The sequence below is a fragment of the Armigeres subalbatus genome, chromosome 1 (assembly GCF_024139115.2).
Source record: "Armigeres subalbatus isolate Guangzhou_Male chromosome 1, GZ_Asu_2, whole genome shotgun sequence".
NCBI classification, from domain to species: domain Eukaryota; kingdom Metazoa; phylum Arthropoda; class Insecta; order Diptera; family Culicidae; genus Armigeres; species Armigeres subalbatus.
In genome coordinates, this window is record NC_085139.1 from 167797121 (window position 1) to 167816928 (window position 19808).

At 46.3% G+C, this 19808-nt stretch overlaps 1 protein-coding gene across 1 annotated transcript in view; it reads right to left on the reverse strand.

The window, feature by feature from the left end:
- LOC134206739 (uncharacterized) overlaps positions 1–17730 on the reverse strand; it is a 61172-nt gene extending 43442 nt beyond the window's left edge. Inside the window, exon 1 of the mRNA XM_062682466.1 lies at positions 17577–17730. Coding sequence (XP_062538450.1) covers positions 17577–17730 — 154 coding nt within the window. The remainder of the gene's footprint in view (positions 1–17576) is intronic.
- Between the last annotated feature and the right edge of the window lie 2078 nt (positions 17731–19808).

A 19808-nucleotide genomic window follows, 5' to 3' on the forward strand; every position in this document is an offset into this window, starting at 1 on the left:
GTTTTGGCTTTATACTGGTCTCATTACACTCTTGAATGGTGACTTATAGACTTCAAGAGCATTATAAAACTTTAAATGTTACTTGGGTGATGAACATCTACAAACATCTACAAAAGATATAAACGCCAAAAATCATCGCAACAACCTCTAAAGGACCGTGATGAACTTACCTTTAAGATAAAAAATATCGAAATATTAAAAAAAAACTTTAATCGACAAGAGCTTCCCTGTACTCTACAAGTCTTCTGAACTTTGCGATTCGTTCCGTTCACGTTTTGACCATGTTAAAGTGATTTTTAACCTTTGAATTGCATAAAACAATGTATCCCCTAAAAGTCGATTCTATCCCATTCTTAAATTTATTACATATCATTGCTATTTTATTTTTCCTGTTTTGTCCGTGGACATTTGAGTAATATTATTGCTAGTGTGCGATTTACCATTAAATTATTAAAAATCAGAAGCTGAAAATTTGTCATAAATTTACACGTTGGATTTCTGCAAACGAATTGTTCGAACAAAGAAGCTTTGATTTCACTTGTTACTACGATGTACTCGATGCTAAAAGCATACAGACATATGGTGCAATGAAATGAAATTTGTAAGTCGTTTGTTGTAAGTAGGTTGTAAGCATCAAATATCATCGAAAACAAATGCTTCTTTGATCGAATAACTTGTTTGAAGAAATCCTAACGCAAGTCCGAACGTGTAAATTTCTGACAAATGTTCAGCTTCTGATATTTAATTCTGATTGGTTCAACAGGCTTATTTGGCCTCACAAACCTCATGTCTCACCGAAGAACCATTGTGTCAGGTGTGTTTAGTGCCTTATCCAACACTTTGTAAGCTTGTAAAAGTACTATCTTAATGTTGGAATTAATGTATTAAATCTGTCTTTGGCTGCCCCAACATTTACACTTGAATCATCCATTCTAGAGCACACTAGAGGCTACCGTAATACACGGTCCAGTTTGAAGGATTACCAAATGATTGTTCCATTTTATTAATTCCAGTGCAACATATGCTTCTGAAAGGGCTGACCAGGCACATCCAAAACTCAACATGCTAGATTATACGGAGAAAAAAATATCTAATACCACCTACGTAAAAAGGGGTTGCAAACCGCCACCGTCATCATCAATCGATTGTTCGGTTCAGACCATACTGGGTGATGAAAACGCCACTCACAACGGACATTGAATCCTGGGGCGGTGTGGTGTGGTAAAAAAAAAGTGCGCCGGGTTATGCCCAATCAACAACTCATCTCTAACGACCATAAAACCCTTTAAGCCGCTACCGAACCGACGTCCGCGTGTATCCTTGTTCGAAAAAATACGATTTTTCCGTTCCAGTCTACGCTGTAACCTCTCATTCGATTCACGTTTGTATATTTCTGCGGAGGGTGTATGACATATGATTTTGTGTTGACAAAGTGTTTGTACAGTTTACACAACTTTTTGAGCTACGTGAAGCCTGGCGGATTCTGTTCCAAACAATCTGGAACCGAACCATTCGGGATATCACATGCCCTTATTCTTCACACTGGGACATCCGCTATGCATGAATTGCGCGGATTTCTCAGTGGGGAGTTTCAAAAGATAAACATCATTGGTGCGGGGTGGTAGCGAAAATGTCCCCATCAGTGCGGTGTCGATGCACCGCCGGTGAGTGAATTTGTGTTAATTGATTCAGTCTCGTCAGATTTTCGACTTGTGATTGCTGCTGATCGGAATACATGCACCTGATATCCGTGTGACAACCGTACAGCAGTAATGTAATGACAGACTAATTAGAGGAGCTATCAGAGCTAATCTGATGAAACGGTTAGTTCCGGAGAAGAAACATTGAATTAATGGGCTTTTTGCTGCTTTAACCAAACTGTGCGGGTTTTATGTGATGCATGATGAGGTTATGTGGGCCTGCGGTAGTTCGCTACCTCTTGATAATTAAATTATACTCAATACAGATTTAAAATTTTAATGGATGTGGTAATGATGAAATAATATGATGGAATTTTCAATATTTTGACAGTCCCGTCTGGCAGAAAAAACAACGTCATTTTGTCACGGGATCATATCGTTGTCTACTAGCTCAGTTTTAATGATTTAAAATGAAGAGATGAGAAGAGACTTCAGGCTCCAGTTATTTGTGACTTTAAATACTCATCTGCTTATTTTTGCCTTTCTCGTATACTAAGTATACGGTAAAGGCTATATGATCGCTCCAAAAACAAACTTTTTATAGAAGGCCCGGAGACCCATAGTGTTATATACCAATCGACTCAGTTCGACGAATTGAGGTGATATCTGTGTGTGTGTGTATGTGTGTGTGTGTGTGTGCGCAAAACTACTCTAAAAAATGTCACTCATTTTTCGGGCACTTATCCTTAACCGATTTGCTCGCAACAAGTCGCATTCGACGCAGAATCCTGTCCCATTGTTTCCTATTTGAAATTGGCCAGATCGGACTATGGGATCGAGAGTTATGGCCAAAATACAAATTCATACGAAAAAATCGCGTAAAAAATGTCACTCATTTTTCGGGCACTTATTGTCAACCGATTTGCTCGCAACAAGTTGCATTCGACGCAGAATTCTGTCCCATTGTTTCCTATTTGAAATTGGCCAGATCGGACTATGGGATCGAGAGTTATGGCCAAAATACAAATTCAAATCGCGTAAAAAATGTCACTCATTTTTGGGGCACTTATTGTCAACCGATTTGCTCGCAACAAGTCGCATTCGACGCAGAATCCTGTCCCATTGTTTCCTATTTAAAATTGGCCAGATCGGACTATGGGATCGAGAGTTATGGCCAAAATACAAATTCATACGAAAAAATCGCGTAAAAAATGTCACTCATTTTTCGGGCACTTATTGTCAACCGATTTGCTCGCAACAAGTTGCATTCGACGCAGAATTCTGTCCCATTGTATCCTATTTGAAATTGGCCAGATCGGACTATGGGATCGAGAGTTATGGCCAAAATACAAATTCATACGAAAAAATCGCGTAAAAAATGTCACTCATTTTTCGGGCACTTATTGTCAACCGATTTGCTCGCAACAAGTCGCATTCGACGCAGAATCCTGTCCCATTGTTTCCTATTTGAAATTGGCCAGATCGGACTATGGGATCGAGAGTTATGGCCAAAATACAAATTCATACGAAAAAATCGCGTAAAAAATGTCACTCATTTTTCGGGCACTTATTGTCAACCGATTTGCTCGCAACAAGTTGCATTCGACGCAGAATCCTGTCCCATTGTTTCCTATTTGAAATTGGCCAGATCAGACTATGGGATCGAAAGTTATGGCCAAAATACAAATTCATATGACAAAATCGCGTAAAAAATGTCACTCACTTTTCGGGCACTTATCCTCAACCGATTCGCTTGCAACAAGTTGCATTCGACGCAGAATCCTGTCCCATTGTTTCCTATTTGAAATTGGCCAGATCGGACTATGGGATCATAAGTTATGGCCAAAATACAAATTCATACGGAAAAATCACGTAAAAAATGTCACTCATTTTCCGGGCACTTATCCTCAATCGATTTGCTCACAACAAGTTGCATTCGACGTAAAATCCTGTCCCGTTGTTTCCTATTGAAAATTGGCCAGATCGGACTATGGGATCGAAAATTATACCATTTTTGCCTTTCTCGTATGATCGCTCCAAAAACAAACTTTTTATAGAAGGCCCGGAGACCCATAGTGTTATATACCAATCGACTCAGTTCGACGAATTGAGGTGATGTCTGTGTGTGTGTGTGTGTGTGTGTGTGTGTGTGTGTGTGTGTGTGTGTGTGTGTGTGTGTGTGTGTGTGTGTGTGTGTGTGTGTATGTGTGTGTATGTGTGTGTGTGTGCGCAAAACTACTCAAAAAATGTCACTCATTTTTCAGGCACTTATCCTCAACCGATTTGTTCGCAACAAGTTGCATTCGACGCAGAATCCTGTCCCATTGTTTCCTATTTGAAATTGGCCAGATCGGACTATGGGATCAAAAGTTATGGCCAAAATACAAATTCATACAAAAAAATCGCGTAAAATTTGTCACTCATTTTTCGGGCACTTATCCTCAACCGATTTGCTCGCAACAAGTTGCATTCGACGCAGAATCCTGTCCCATTGTTTCCTATTTGAAATTGGCCAGATCGGACTATGGCATCGGAAGTTATGGCCAAAATACAAATTCATACGAAAAAATCGCGTAAGAAATGTCACTCATTTTTCGGGCACTTATCCTCAACCGATTTGCTCGCAACAAGTTGCATTCGACGCAGAATCCTGTCCCATAATTTGCTATTTGAAATTGGCCAGATCGGACCATGGGATCGAGAGTTATGGCCAAAATACAAATTCATACGAAAAAATCGCGTAAAAAATGTCACTCATTTTTCGGGCACTTATTGTCAACCGATTTGCTCACAACAAGTTGCATTCGACGCAGAATCCTGTCCCATAGTTTCCTATTTGAAATTGGCCAGATCGGACTATGGAATCGAGAGTTATGGCCAAAATACAAATTCATACGAAAAAATCGCGTAAAAAATGTCACTCATTTTTCGGGCACTTATTGTCAACCGATTTGCTCACATCAAGTTGCATTCGACGCAGAATCCTGTCCCGTTGTTTCCTATTTGTAATTTACCAGATCGGACTATGGGATCGAAAGTTATGGCCAAAATACAAATTCATACGAAAAAATCGCGTAAAACATGTCACTCATTTTTCGGGCACTTATCCTCAACCGATTTGCTCGTAACAAGTGTCATTCGACGTAGAATCCTGTCCCATTGTTTCCTATTGATAATTGGCCAGATCGGACTATGGGATCGAAAATTATACCATTTTTGCCTTTCTCGTATACTAAGTATACGGTAATGGCTATATGAACGCTCCAAAAACAAACTTTTTATAGAAGGCCCGGATACCCATAGTGTTATATACCAATCGACTCAGTTCGACGAATTGAGGTGATGTCTGTGTGTGTTTTTTTTTTTTTCTTCCTAATCAATGGAGGGGGAATCTGCTCAACAGACATCCTGGGTTGACCAGGAAGTGCTGGGTTAGGGGCCACCTCCAATGAGGGAGGCAGGACTGCATCCCCGACCAGCTAAACCGTTTCCATTGCCGCCAAGCCCATCGTCCCTTCGGTACAACCAGAAAGTAATGCTTCAAAGGGGGACCAGTGCATAACGCACCCTCGAGGTTAGCTGCGTGTCCTTGCAGCATCGAACATCGTGACTCGCTTTTTTAGAAGAACACCATGGTATCGTGCCAGCGCATTGCCGGCTTTCCAGGTGGCCTTACCACGCCTTATGTCCTCGGAAGGTGGGCAGGGTCGACTTCGCGCCTGCTTCCCTCTGCACGACTGGTATCAAGAATGATGATGCCGCGTGCACCCCAAATTGACCTTTCTGCGATAGGGCCTATTCGCCAGCACACAGAGGGACTTGCCGACGCGGTGCCTACGCCTGCCCCAGCCTTGACGAGGACCCCTTTCCGTCCTCGGGCTCGGAACCCGCCCGGTTGACCGACGCACAATGGTCGGAACCCGTGATTTGATGAACTTAATTATTTTGTGCCCAAACGGCTGATATGATCTAAATAGTGTCTTCAGAGAAAAAAATCACAAAAATATTGCCCATATTTGAGTGGATTTTATTTTTCAATAGTACCTACTATTGAAAAAGTTGAAATTCTAACTTTTTTCACCAACGTGATAAAAAAAAAGTTTCTTCGGCAAAGTTGTAGATCTAGCAAAAATATGACATTTTGCTATAGAAACTTTTTTCCTACGATGAATACTTTTGGAAATATGAGCGTTTTTTATGGAAACTCCCTTAAATTTTGTATTTTTGGTATAACTTTTTTTCTGAGCAAAACTCAGATTTGTGATGTTCTACAAAAATGTGAGTATTAAAAAACTACGCGTTTTGATAAATATAAAATATTGCTACGACAACTATATCAAAAGTTATGAAACGTTTAAAGTCAATTTCACACTGATTTCAATTGCGTATAGGGGAGAAGGTGGCAAACCGAATCACAATGTCAAGTACTCTTCTGAAAGTTCAGACTTCATAGTATAAAGTAGTGAAAGTTTCGTGAGTGCCAATTCATAAACAAAGAATTGGCATAATTCAAAAGTATGTAGTTTTATTTAGAAAAATACACTATTTTTCAATAAGATGCGTATAGGGGATAGGGTGGCACACCGGGACACAATGTCAGGCACATTTTAGAAAGTTCTCATTCTATAGTTTAAAGATGTGAAGGTTTGGTGAGTGTCAATTCACACATGCTTATTCTGCGTCTCGTATGAGGTGAAGCGTTTCGAATGAAGTGACAATTGTCGATACCTCCCATCTGAAATACACGGTCGTTTTACGTGAGACGTGTCGAAATCGACAATTCTCGGGTCAGTCGAGACGCAGAACAAGCAAATCTACATCGTTAATTTTATATGCGTATATGCGTATATGGAAGAAGTTATGACCTTTCTCGACCTATAGTGGTTAGATGTTTGACTGCAATGTCGATATGGCTGGGATCATTTGTCGGTCTGGTCAAATAAATTTTCTTATGGCATAAGAGTACTATCAAGCAGGTTTATTGGATATACAAATGCATAAATAGTAGTTTAGTATAGAATCCTGGAAATTGGTAACTATGAAATTACTTAATTAACATTGAATAAGTAGTTATGTGTAGTGGCGGATGTCACAGATGAAGACAGGGAGAGAGATGGCAAACATTGTCGAATAGTTATGTGATAGCTTGTTCTGCATTGAATAGTAGTGATAGATATTTCGTGGGCGCTAATTAAGTGAATAATTATGTTGAATATTTATAAATTTTTAAGCCACATTTAATATTTTTTAAATTGTCCATAAGAAGACAGATGGCACTTCAACTTTCTTGGGAAAATAATATTAATATCATTGATTTTTTAGCCGATGCCTGGAATGGGATATCTTCCAGCAAAACAACTTCGTACCTTATTGGGTGGCTTCTTAAAATTGGTAATTATTATATTTTTGCTAGGTCCACAACTTCCACTAGATCAACAACATCTTGCCGAAAGATGGCTAAGAATGGTCCCATCTCTTACATATATGCATATAAAATTACGCAGAAGGCTATAATAATGTCCTGTGGGTGAGAAACAGGTTTAAAAAAATTGCGTGTCAAGCTTAGCCGAGATCTAGCTGACAGTGCAAGACAAAACCAATGCAATCCAATTCTCTAAGGCAACATAACAACGCAGAACAAAATTTGACCTTTCAGGTGGCGCACGCTTTGGTTGTTATTTCCTTGTTTTAAATTTATTTATATTTTGTATTTTGTCTGACGACAGTATTTATTTAATTTGATGCGTAGTTTCGAGGGCTCCCTCTCAGGTACTGTGGAAGCCGACCCTAGTTGTTTGTGTGTGAATTGGCACTCACTGAACAATCACACTTTCAAACCATAAAGAAAAAACTTTCTAAAATGTGCCTGACATTGTGTCCCGGTGTGCCACACTCTCTCCTATACGCATATAATTGAAAAATAGTGTTTTTTCTATAGAAAATTCCACACTTGTGAGCTACGCCAATTCTTCGATAATAAATTGGCACTCACGAAACTTTCACTACTTCAAAGTATGAAGTCTTAACTTTCAGTAGAGTACCTGACCTTGCGATTCGGTTTGCCACCTTCTCCCCTATACGTAATTGAAATCAGTGTGAAATTGACTTTAAAAGTTTCATAACTTTTGATATAATTGTCGTTGCAAAGTTTAATATATATCAAAACGCGTAGTTTTTTAGTGCTCACATTTTTGTAGAACATCACGAATCTGAGTTTTGCTTAGAAAAAAAGTTATACCAAAAATACTAAATTTAAGGGAGTTTCCATAAAAAACGCTCATATCTCCAAAAGTATTCATCGTAGGAAAAAAGTTTCTATAGCAAAATGTCATATTTTTGCTAGATCTACAACTTTGCCGAAGAAACTTTTTTTTATCACGTTTGTGAAAAAAGTTAAATTTTCAACTTTTTCAATAGTAGGTACTATTGAAAAGTAAAACCCACTCAAATATGGGCACTATTTTTGTGATTTTTTTTTCTGAAGACACTATTTAGATCATATCAGCTGTGTGGGCATACCATAATTAAGTTCATCAAATCACGGGTTCCGACCATTGTGCGACGCCGCGAAAGCGACGATACCATGTTGTTTTTCACGCGGCCACTTGTTCGATAAAAGGATCGAGTTCGACCACAGGGCACCGGTATGACCCATGAAGCCGACTTCGAACCCTTGGACCACCTCTTATTTGCGCCTGAACTAGCCATCCCTCGAGTCCACGCGCCACCTTCTGTGTAGCTCCGAGACGATTTGGACGATAGCCGATAAAACGGCGTTCCAGCCAACTTCATTTTTACACATCCTCCGGACTAGGTTGTCCGGGGTAGTGTCCAGACCACATGTGGCAAGCATGTGGTCACGCATTGTGCGAAAACGCGGGCACACGAACAACACGTGTTCCGCCGTTTCCTCTAAACCAACGCACACCGGAAACTCGGGCGAGGCCGAGTGTCCGAACCGGTGTAGGTACTGTCTGAAGCAACCATGGCCTGTAAGGACCTGGGTCAGGTGGAAAGTGATTTCCCCATGGCGCCTCTTGACCCACGTACCTATCTCCGGTATCAACCTATGTGTCCATCTACCCTTAGTGGAACTGTCCCACGCACGCTGCCATTTGACCATTGAGGCCAACCTGACAGTCCTGCGGATGCCTCTCGTGCCGCGCATTTCAAAGCACTCTATGTCTTCACCGATAACGATGTCAATAGGCATCATACCGGTGATGACGCAGAGTGCATCGTGCGACACGGTACGGTACGCGCTCGCAACTCTTAGGCACATGAGCCTATACGTACTTTCTAACTTCGTTCTGTAGCAGTTAATACGCAGGGCCGTGCCCCAAGCTGGCCCCCATACCTCAGTATGGACAGAGCAACGCTAGCCAGAAGCTTGCGCTTGCTGGCATAAACCGCAGAGCTATTGGACATCATCCGGGACAATGCCACTATAGCTGTGGAGGCACGCTTGCAGGCGTAATTGACGTGGCTATCAAAGGTGAGCTTATCGTCGATTATTACCCCCAAGAGTTTGATTGAGCGTTCAGAGGTGATCGTGCAGTTGCCTGCCCTTATCACCGCTTGCTGCTCCGACTTTCGGTTGTTAACAACAACCACCTCAGTCTTGTGGTGAGCCAGTTCTAACTTCCTGGAACTCATCCACTCCTCCACAATTGCGGTCGAGTGGGCTGCAGTCAACTCCACCTCTTCGATCGATTCGCCGTAGACCTCCAGCGTAATATCGTCAGCAAAGCCGACGATTGCCACGCCCACCGGGAACTTCAACCTCAAGACACCGTCGTACATGACGTTCCATAACACCGGACCCAGTATGGAACCTTGCGGAACCCCTGAGGTTATGTCAACGCACTTCTGACCCGCCTCCGTGTCGTATACCAGTACTCGATTCTGGAAGTAGCTTCCGAGAATCTTGTACAGGTACTCGGGAATTCCAAGACGCAGGAGCGCATCTGCAATAGCTGCCCAACTGGCACTATTGAAAGCATTCCTCACGTCGAGAGTCACTATTGCACAATAGCGAACTCCCCTCCTCTTACGCTGGATAGCTATCTCCGCGGATTTGGTAACCGACAAGATAGCGTCTACGGTCGACTTACCCTTTCGGAAGCCAAACTGGTTACTCGATAGACCATCCGCACCTTCCGTGCGTATCAAAAACCTGTTGAGGATGATCTTCTCGAGCACCTTCCCCGCCGTGTCAAGCAGGCATATTGGTCTATATGCCGACGGATCCCCCGGTGGTTTTCCCGCTTTTGGCAGTAGGACCAAGCTCTGCCTTTTCCATGCTTCAGGGAAGACTCCCTCGTCCAGGCATCTCTGCATAACAGATCTGAACATCTCGGGAGCCTCGGCAATGGCCGCTTTGATGGCCAGGTTCGGAATACCATCCGGTCCTGGCGCCTTACCTACACTAAGGGACTGTGCAATCCCCGCAAGTTGTTGATGTTGTTGATGTCTGTGTGTGTGTGTGTGTGTGTGTGTGTGTGTGTGTTTTTTTTTTTTTTTTTTTTTTGCAAGGGTTAAAGGCCATCAAAAATCTGCGCGACCGACACCTCGAGCATCCACACTATGCTCGAAGGCGAACAGGGATGGGCTCCTCCCGACCTGCTAAAAATGTGCCTCCCGGATAAACCGGGTCCCTTATCCTCCTTGCCTCGATCCCCCTGGACCACTGGATGCTGCGACTACTTCGGGGGGCTGTGCTCATGCACTTCTTCTAAAACTCCGGCCCCTAGCTTAGGCTAGTTCGCCGACTGGCTTGCTGAGATCCACTGCTACGTCTCGATCCTCGGCGGTTGTGCCGCAAACTTCCTCACTCGAATCCTCCTGACTTCCCCGGCGTCGAGGGTGGTCCACCAGTTCCGGTGAAGGAAACTTCCGCACTGATGGTGCCCTGACTACCGGCGGCTATCGCAGGGGACGCTTTCGCGCATTGCGCCGACTTCGTCTTCGGGTTGCAGAGGTGGTCCGACAGTTCCGGTGGTGGATAACGTCCGCACTGGCGGTGCCCTACATACCCGAAGCACTTCCTTCTTCTTTCTTCAGCAGGTTGACGGTTCGAGTGCCGAGGTCGGTCCGACGATTCCGGTTGGCAGAAGACTTCCGGTTCGCTGGCGCCCCGACGACTCGAGACCCAACACTGCTCACTGTGCTGGATTTTGCTCCAAACCGACGCTTACTTGCTGGTCCCTTCTCCATCGACGCTGCAGCTCTGACATTATTTGTGTCACGACTCTGGTTACCGCATGCCACGTACCTTCATCGCGACACATTCGCTCTGCGATGTTGTCCGCCCTTATGGCAGGCATTCTCCTACGTGCCTCCGCAAACCTCGGGCAGTCGAATATCACGTGCTCTGGAGTCTCCTCTACGTCGATACACGCCGGGCAGAATGGCGATGACGCATGGCCACACCGGTGCAAATATTGGCGGAAACAACCGTGTCCGGACAGGAACTGTGTGAGGTAAAAGTTCACCTCACCATGCTCCCTGTTCACCCACGTCGACACATTGGGGATGAGCCGGTGGGTCCACCTTCCATTATCCGCATTGTCCCACTCCTGCTGCCACTTCACCATAGAGTCCAGTCTCACCGCCTTCCTCACATTTCTGGTATCCCTCCGTTGGTAGCACTCGATGTCCTCTGCTAGGGTTATGCAGACTGGAATCATCCTGCGATAACGCAAACTGCCTCCGACGAAATAGTTCGGTACGCACTCGCGACTCGAATGGCCATTAGACGAAACACGCTATTCAGCTTCCTCCGGTTACGTTTCGTCTTGAGCGCAGCTCCCCAGGCCGGAACTCCGTACCTTAGTATCGAGGATGATACTGACGCAAGAAGACGCCTACTGCTGCCTTTCGGACCGCCGACGTTCGGCATGATCCTTGCTAACGCACTGATCATTTGAGCCGCCTTTTCACAGGAATAGTCCACGTGGGTGTTGAAGTTCAACCGGTCATCAATCATCACACCTAGATGTCTCAGAGTCCGCACCGACGGGATGTCGTGCCCTCCAATGGTAATCTGCATCCGCTGGATTACTTTGCAGTTGCTGACCAGCATCACTTCCGTTTTGTGATGAGCCAGCTGCAGCTTGACTCCATTCATCCAGGTTTCTACTGCGTCGGTCGCTTCCGCCACCAGCATTTCCACCTCCTCCAATGACTCACCGGTTATCGTTAGGACGACATCATCCGCGAATCCGTAAATCTTTACACCTTTGGGCAACTTCAGCATCAGCACCCCGTTGTACATCACATTCCATAACGTCGGGCCTAGTATGGACCCTTGTGGAACGCCCGCCGTAACCCTGATCGACTTCTGCCCCGAGTTCGTGTCGTAAACCAGAATCCGGTTCAGGAAGTAGCTCCTAAGGATCTTACACAGGAAGTCGGGGATTCGCATTCCATGCAGCGCTGCGGCGATGGCCTCCCAGCTGGCACTATTGAACGCGTTTTGACGTCAATCGTCACTACCGCGCAGAACCGATTGCCGCTCCTCTTCTTCTTGGACGCCCTCTGCATCTTCAATGACTGTCCTGATTGCATCCACAGTCGATCTGCCTTTGCGGAATCCGAACTGTTTTTCCGATAAGCCAGTCTCACCCTCCGTGAACTGTGTAAGCCTATTAAGGATAACCCTTTCCAGAAGCTTCCCCAGTGTATCCAGCAGACATATGGGCCTATACGATGCTGGATTCCCCGGCGGTTTTCCTGGTTTCGGCAGCAGCACCAGTTTCTGGATCTTCCACGTGTCCGGAAAATTACCGTCTACTAAACACTTCTGCAGCACCATCCTGAACAGATCCGGGAACGCCAAAATCGCGGATTTTAGAGCCACATTTGGAATTCCATCCGGACCCGGAGCTTTTTTCAACTTCAAACCTTTCGCCACTGATAATAGCTCGTCATTGGTGACTTGCATACCTGTAGCGGTTACTCGGTCTTCATCTTCGTACGGCGTACGCGGCCACGTCGTAGAACCATGCTGCGGGAAAAGACCGTCCACGATGATCTTCAGCTTGTCTGGACACATTTCGGCTGGCGTCGCTGGACCCCTGATCTTCTTTGTCACAACTCGATAAGCGTTACCCCTGGCACAACTCCTTGAAGCAGTTAGACTTGCTGATTTGGATCGCCCGTTTGAATGCCGCTCTAGCTTCACGGAAAACTATCTTTCGCTCCTCTCTGACCATTTCAGACCGTGCCCTCTGAACGTGTCTCCTAGCTCTGAGACAGGCAGCGCGAAGGTTAGCAAGATTTTCGTTCCACCAGTAACTTGGCCGTCGGCTATTCGTTGGCTCCAATTTCCTCGGCATCGTCGCATCGCAAGCCCTCGCTAGCGTTTCCGTCAGTTGGTCTGCGTCAAGGTTTGTAGCGTCGCTGTTCACTCGAAGTGCTTCGATAAAAATCCTTATCGAAGTCCTTCGTCTTCCATCTTCGATCACCAGTCCTTGTCTTTCGTCGTACCGTCAGTGTACCAACACTATACCAGATCGTCTGGTGATCGCTATGAGTATAGTCTTCACAAACTTTCCAGTTCATGTTCCTCGCCAGCGACGGACTGCAGGACGTGACGACGATGGTTAACTCTGTGCCATCTCTGCGGAATGTACTGACGACGCCTTCGTTGCCCAATCTCACTTCCAGCTTTGTCAGCGCCTCCAGCAAACTGTAACCTCTGGCTTTTGTCAGTCTGCTTCCCCAATCCACTGCCCAAGCATTGAAATCGCCTCCGATGATCACTGGATTTCGGCCGATCAGCTTTTCCGTGAGTGAGTCCAGCATCCGGTTATACTGCTCCAAAGTCCACCTTGGGGGTGCGTAACAGCTACAGACAAAGATCCCGTTAATTTTGGCGATTACGAAACCCTCGCTTGAACTGTCTACCACCTCTTGGATAGGAAATCTGCCCATCACTTGGATAGCCGCAATCCCCGTAGCATCCGCCACCCAGTTGCCGTTGTCAGAAGGAATCCGGTACGGCTCAGCAATAATTGCCACGTCGCACATTGCTTCTGTTGTCGACTGCCACAACAGCTGCTGTGCGGTGTCGCAATGGTTGAGATTCAACTGGATGATCTCCATTAATCTCGGCCCGCCATCGCCTTCTTGTAGGCAGGGCATTGAAAGCCACCCGTCATGTGGTCGTTTCCATCCTCCGGTTTGCAGAGCAGGCATCTTGGTTGCTTCGTGCAGTCCCTAGCAACGTGTCCTTCTCCACCACATTTCCTACAAAGACCGGATCTGTCTGGGCCACTGCAGTTTCGCGCCTGGTGTCCAAATGCCATACATTTGAAGCATCGCTCCATCTGTTTGGTGATTCGAGGGGTGAGTCTCAACGGACACATAGACCATCCGACCTTCACCTTGGCCACCTCCACCATTTTGTTGGCAGCATCTACCGGTAGTCGTATCGCTGCTATTTGTGTACCACCGTACGCTTTCCTCAACCGAATGGTCATCTGAACTACGCCCAGCATGCATTGTGAGATCAGTGCATCCCTCAGTTCGTCTATCGTGGTGATCTCGTCCAGGTCTCTGCATTCGACCACGGCCTCCTGCGTTAAAGCCCTTACGTTTCCTTCACTACCTAAGGAATTGGCAATGAGCTCCCGGAAGGCCGAGCTCTTGACCGTGGGATCCTTCTTCAGCTCGAACAGCAATTCCCCCTTCTGAGTACGCCTAGTCCTCACCACTTTTTCACCCAAGTCCTTGAGCACCGGGTCTTCTCTCACCTTCCTCACGAGAAGAGCGATGTTTTTCTTTCTTCTTCTGCTCCTTCTTCTTTTCCACGTACTCCTTCTGCTTCTTTCTCTTCTCTCGCTGACTTTCCACGGTTTGCCAATCACCGTTCTTGACGCCTTCCTTCAGTACGCTAGCACTATCTTGCACGTTCCGCTGCTTCTTCGGGATTTCCTGCTCTCCTGGAGAGTCCCTGCTTCGCTTCTCCGTGCGAGTAGCTCATTGGTGTTTGCAGTGTCTCGACTGTTATATGCTCCGCTGCATCTTTCAGTGCTTTTTCAGCTGCTTCCGCTCTTCTTTTGAGCGCGTTCTGTTCGTGCTCAGCAGATTTAACGGCGGACTTGATGCTCGTCACTAGAAGCTTGATCTTCGTGTTAACATTGTGCTTGTCCTTCACGAAGTCATAGAGCTCGTTGACTCGCTTCCGCACCTCCATCAGGTTGGACCTCCCAAATTGTAGATCCTCCTGAATAGCACTACTTTCCGATTTTGGGGTGGACACCCTATTTCCGGATCCTAGCTCCTGTTGGCCTGCCTGGTTCTCAGCAGCCTTGGCCATACTGCTGGTACTTGCTACTGCTGCCTGCGCCATCACTGGAGATCGCTGCAGCCTCCCACTCTTTGCGAAAACATTCGCACCGCCTGCTCCTTCGTTGATTGTAGAATTTGTTTCCATGTAAAAAGGGTCCCCCCTCCGGGCCGTTATCTCTTCCTGTTGTAGATAGTCGCCTCTTGTGATCCCATGGGTGCCTTTGTAACAGTGAGGTCCATGCAAGGGTTGACTCCAGTGCCTTATAACACCTTGTTCAGAGCCGGATCGGCGTAAATCAGGAATGGTGCATCTGAACCTACTACCCACCGGTATAGGTGACAAGTGTTGAGCGTTACCGGAGGCCTGCCAGGTTGTTTACCGGGACGGAGGCAGACGAACCATTAGCCTGCTTGCCATTTTAAAAAGATGTCACTCTTTTTTACTCAGGAAACAGAATAGCTCGACTGTCAGCCCATATACGCCTAATCCTATCCAAAAACCGAGAATCGTCCAATGTCGTTTGCCGTGACCAGTATACCATAATCAGGATCTTACTGGCATCAATCCTGATGTGCCGGTTGGCACACCTGTTGGGCTTTTATAGAGGTTCAACAGAGCCCACTGTCAAACCCCACCACGTTCTAGACAGGCCCCCTAACTCGCAGTGGCCATGGGGAGGGGTCGTCAAGCCCTTGGACAAAGTCCCTGCTGCCCCCATGTGTGTGTGTGTGTGTGTGTGTATGTGTGTGTGTATGTGTGTGTGTGTGTGTGTGCGCAAAACTACTCAAAAAAATGTTACTCATTTTTCGGGCACTTATCCTTAACCGATTTGCTCGCAACAAGTCGCATTCGACGCAGAATTCTGGCCCATTGTTTCCTATTTGAAATTGGCCAGATCGGACTATGGGATCGAGAGTTATGGCCAAAATACAAATTCATACGAAAAAATCGCGTAAAAAATGTCACTCATTTTTCGGGCACTTATTGTCAACCGATTTGCTCGCACTAAGTCGCATTCGACGCAGAATCCTGTCCCATTGTTTCCTATTTGAAATTGGCCAGATCGGACTATGGGATCGAAAGTTATGGCCAAAATACAAATTCATACGAAAAAATCGCGTAAAAAATGTCACTCATTTTTCGGGCACTTATTGTCAATCGATTTGCTCGCAACAAGTTGCATTCGACGCAGAATTCTGTCCCATTGTTTCCTATTTGAAATTGGCCAGATCGGACTATGGGATCGAAAGTTATGGCCAAAATACAAATTCATATGACAAAATCGCGTAAAAAATGTCACTCATTTTCGGGCACTTATCCTCAACCGATTTGCTCGTAACAAGTTGCATTCGACGCAGAATCCTGTCCCATTGTTTCCTATTTGAAATTGGCCAGATCAGACTATGGGATCGAAAGTTATGGCCAAAATACAAATTCATACGAAAAAATCGCGTAAAAAATGTCACTCATTTTTCGGGCACTTATTGTCAACCGATTTGCTCGCAACAAGTTGCATTCGACGCAGAATTCTGCCCCATTGTTTCCTATTTGAAATTGGTCAGATCGAACTATGGGATCATAAGTTATGGCCAAAATACAAATTCATACGGAAAAATCGCGTAAAAAATGTCACTCATTTTCCGGGCACTTATCCTCAATCGATTTGCTCACAACAAGTTGCATTCGACGTAGAATCCTGTCCCGTTGTTTCCTATTGAAAATTGGCCAGATCGGACTATGGGATCGAAAATTATACCATTTTGCCTTTCTCGTATACTAAGTATACGGTAAAGGCTATATGATCGCTCCAAAAACAAACTTTTTATAGAAGGCCCGGAGACCCATAGTGTTATATACCAATCGACTCAGTTCGACGAATTGAGGTGATGTCTGTGTGTGTGTGTGTGTGTGTGTGTGTGTGTGTGTGTGTGTGTGTGTGTGTGTGTGTGTGTGTGTGTGTGTGTGTGTGTGTGTTTTTTTTTTTTTTTTTTTTTATATAGAGGGATGAAGGCAAATCTGCTTACAGACACCTGAAATTATCACTCAGGGAGTGGGGTTGGCGCGGTCGGCAGAAGGCCGGCCCGCCGAACCCACTAAACCCACCCAAGTAACAGAAGGTTACTTGAGTTACCCTCTCTTCACATGCCCTGTTCCCCCCGGGACTTACTGGATGTCAATACTTCGGAGGGGGGCTGTGCTCATGCACTTCACGTGTTCAGCCTCTAGCTAGCACAGCTAGTTCGCTACATTTTCTCATCGAAGCATTTTTTATTCGGTTTGCGCGTCTCTTAATCTTTGACGCTCACTGTCTCTCTTCCTCATGCCATTCAGCACCACTGTATCTTTTGAGCCATTTAGCTCTCGACGTGTTCGCAGTCTACTCAGATAGTCCCCGGCGGCGAATCTATCCTACTCCGACGGAAGTCCCCGGCGGCGAGAGCTTCCCGAAAACCGACGACCCGTGGAAGTTTATTGCGTGTCCAACACTAATGTCTCACCTAGATAGTCCGAGGCACTTTCTCACTTCAACGGGAAACCGGTTGGGTGCCAAAGTCGGTCCAGAGATTCCGGGTGGAGCATAACGTCCGGTTCACTGGCGCTTCGACTACCCAAAACCGATTATTCGACGCGTCACGAACTACTCAGCATAGTCCCCGGCGGTGGATCTAGCCTACTCCGACTAGAAGCTTCCCGGTAGCGGAAACTCTCCCGAACGGAACTTTTGTTAACATTGAGCCGTTCGGCTCCCAGCATAGTTTCCTTGACTTTTTGCTGCACTTTTCGTTGAGCCATTTAGCTCCCAGCTAAATCGCGGGCTACTCGGATGATCCCCGGCGGCAGATCTATCCTACTCCGACAGGAGTTCCCCGACGTTGAATTTCCCTCGGAACCGACGACTCGCTTCTGTGTAAGACTTGTTTTTACCACTTTTAACATTTCTGGTGTTTTCCAGATCAGCGCAGGACTGGAGGCCTTTCTTACTTCAGCGAGTGACCGGTCCGAGTGCCGAAGTCGATCCAGAGATTCCGGGTGGAGCATAGCGTCCGGTTCAATGGTGCTCCGACGACCCGAAACCAGTTCTACCAACGCGTCACGTTCTACTCGGCCTAGTCCCCGACGATGGATCTAGCCTACTCCGACTAGAGGCTCCCCGGCGGCGGAAACTCTTCGATATTAATCTTCTGTATTCTTGAGCCATTAAGCTCCCAACTGGATCGCGATTTACTCAGATTGTCCCCGGCGGCGGATCTATCCTACACCGACAGGAAGTTCCCCGACGACGGAAGCTTCCCCGTGACCGACCGACCGATTATGATCGCTTCCAGACACCCTCTGGTCTTCACGCCATTTTCGCTGCAGCGATTTCATGATCTGCGTTACCACTCTTCCTATTTCGTTCCACGTATTCTCATTTTTGCACATTTCTTGCACGATGTTCTCGGGGTTTATATTACTAGCGCTGCCTACTGAGAGCACACTTCGCTCTGTCCTGAATCGAGGACAGTCGAAGAACACGTGCTCCGGTGTCTCCTCGCAGTTCGGGCAGGCTGGGCAAAGGGGACTCTGCGTGTCCGAATCTGTGCAGATACTTCCGAAAACATCCATGGCCCGACAAGAATTGTGTCAGGAAGAAGTTCACTTCCCCGTGTTTTCTGTCCACCCACAGCGACAGGTTCGGAATGAGCCGATATGTCCACCTTCCTTTCGAACTACTGTCCCAAGCCAGCTGCCACTTCCTCATCGAATCGGCTCTCGCAATCATGCGAGCACCAACCGTTCCTCGCAGTCTGTAGCACTCACAGTCCTCCTCCAATAAGATGTTTATGGGGTCATTCCTACTATGGCACACACCACATCCATCGATATGGTACGGTATGCGCTTGCCACTCATGGCCATCAGCCTATAGGTGCTATTGAGCCGAGTAAGGTTCCTTCTCGTGATTTCACCAGCCGCCCAGACAGGAGCTCCGTATCTGAGAATTGACGTAGATACGCTGGCCAGGAGTCTTCTCTTACTGCTACTAATCGCGGAACTGTTTGACATGATTCTGGTCAAAGCTGTGATCGCTTTAGTTGCCTTCTCGCAAGCATAATCAACGTGGCTATTGAAATTGAGCCGGTCGTCGATCATTACCCCGAGGTGCTTTACCTCTCGTTTTGAGGCGATGGTGGCTTCTCCGGCCGTAATCGTACTATACTGTACTGCTTTTCGGTTGCTGATCATCATCACTTCGGTTTTGTGATGGGCCAATGCCAGCTTTTTCCCGCACATCCAGTTTTCGATTATTTCTATCGCCTGCCCTGCTCGTACTTCTACCTCTTCTATTGTTTCACCTAATACCATGAGAGCCACGTCGTCCGCAAACCCAACGATCTTCACACCTCTTGGTAGTGTTAGCTGCAACAGCCCATCGTACATCGCGTTCCACAACGTCGGCCCCAGAATGGAGCCTTGGGGAACACCCGCTGTTATGCCTATTCTCTTCAGGCCTTCGTGTGTTTCTGTAGACCAACGTCCTATTCTCGAAGTAACTCTTCAGAATTCTGCACAGGTACCCTGGAACCCCATTCTGTGTAGGGAGCTGGCTATTGCTTCCCAGCTGGCACTGTTGAACGCATTTTCACGTCTAAGGTTACCACAGCGCAGTAACGGTTTCCTCTCCTCTTTGCTTCTTGGCTGCTTCAGCTGCTTCGACGACTATCCGGATGGCGTCAACTGTGGACCTGCTCTTCCGAAACCCGAACTGCATGCTTGATAATCCGTTTGCACCTTCTGTGTGGATCGCCAGTCTGTTAAGGATGACTCTCTCAAGGAGTTTTCCGACCGTGTCTAGCAGGCAAATAGGCCTGTAGGCCGATGGATCTCCGGG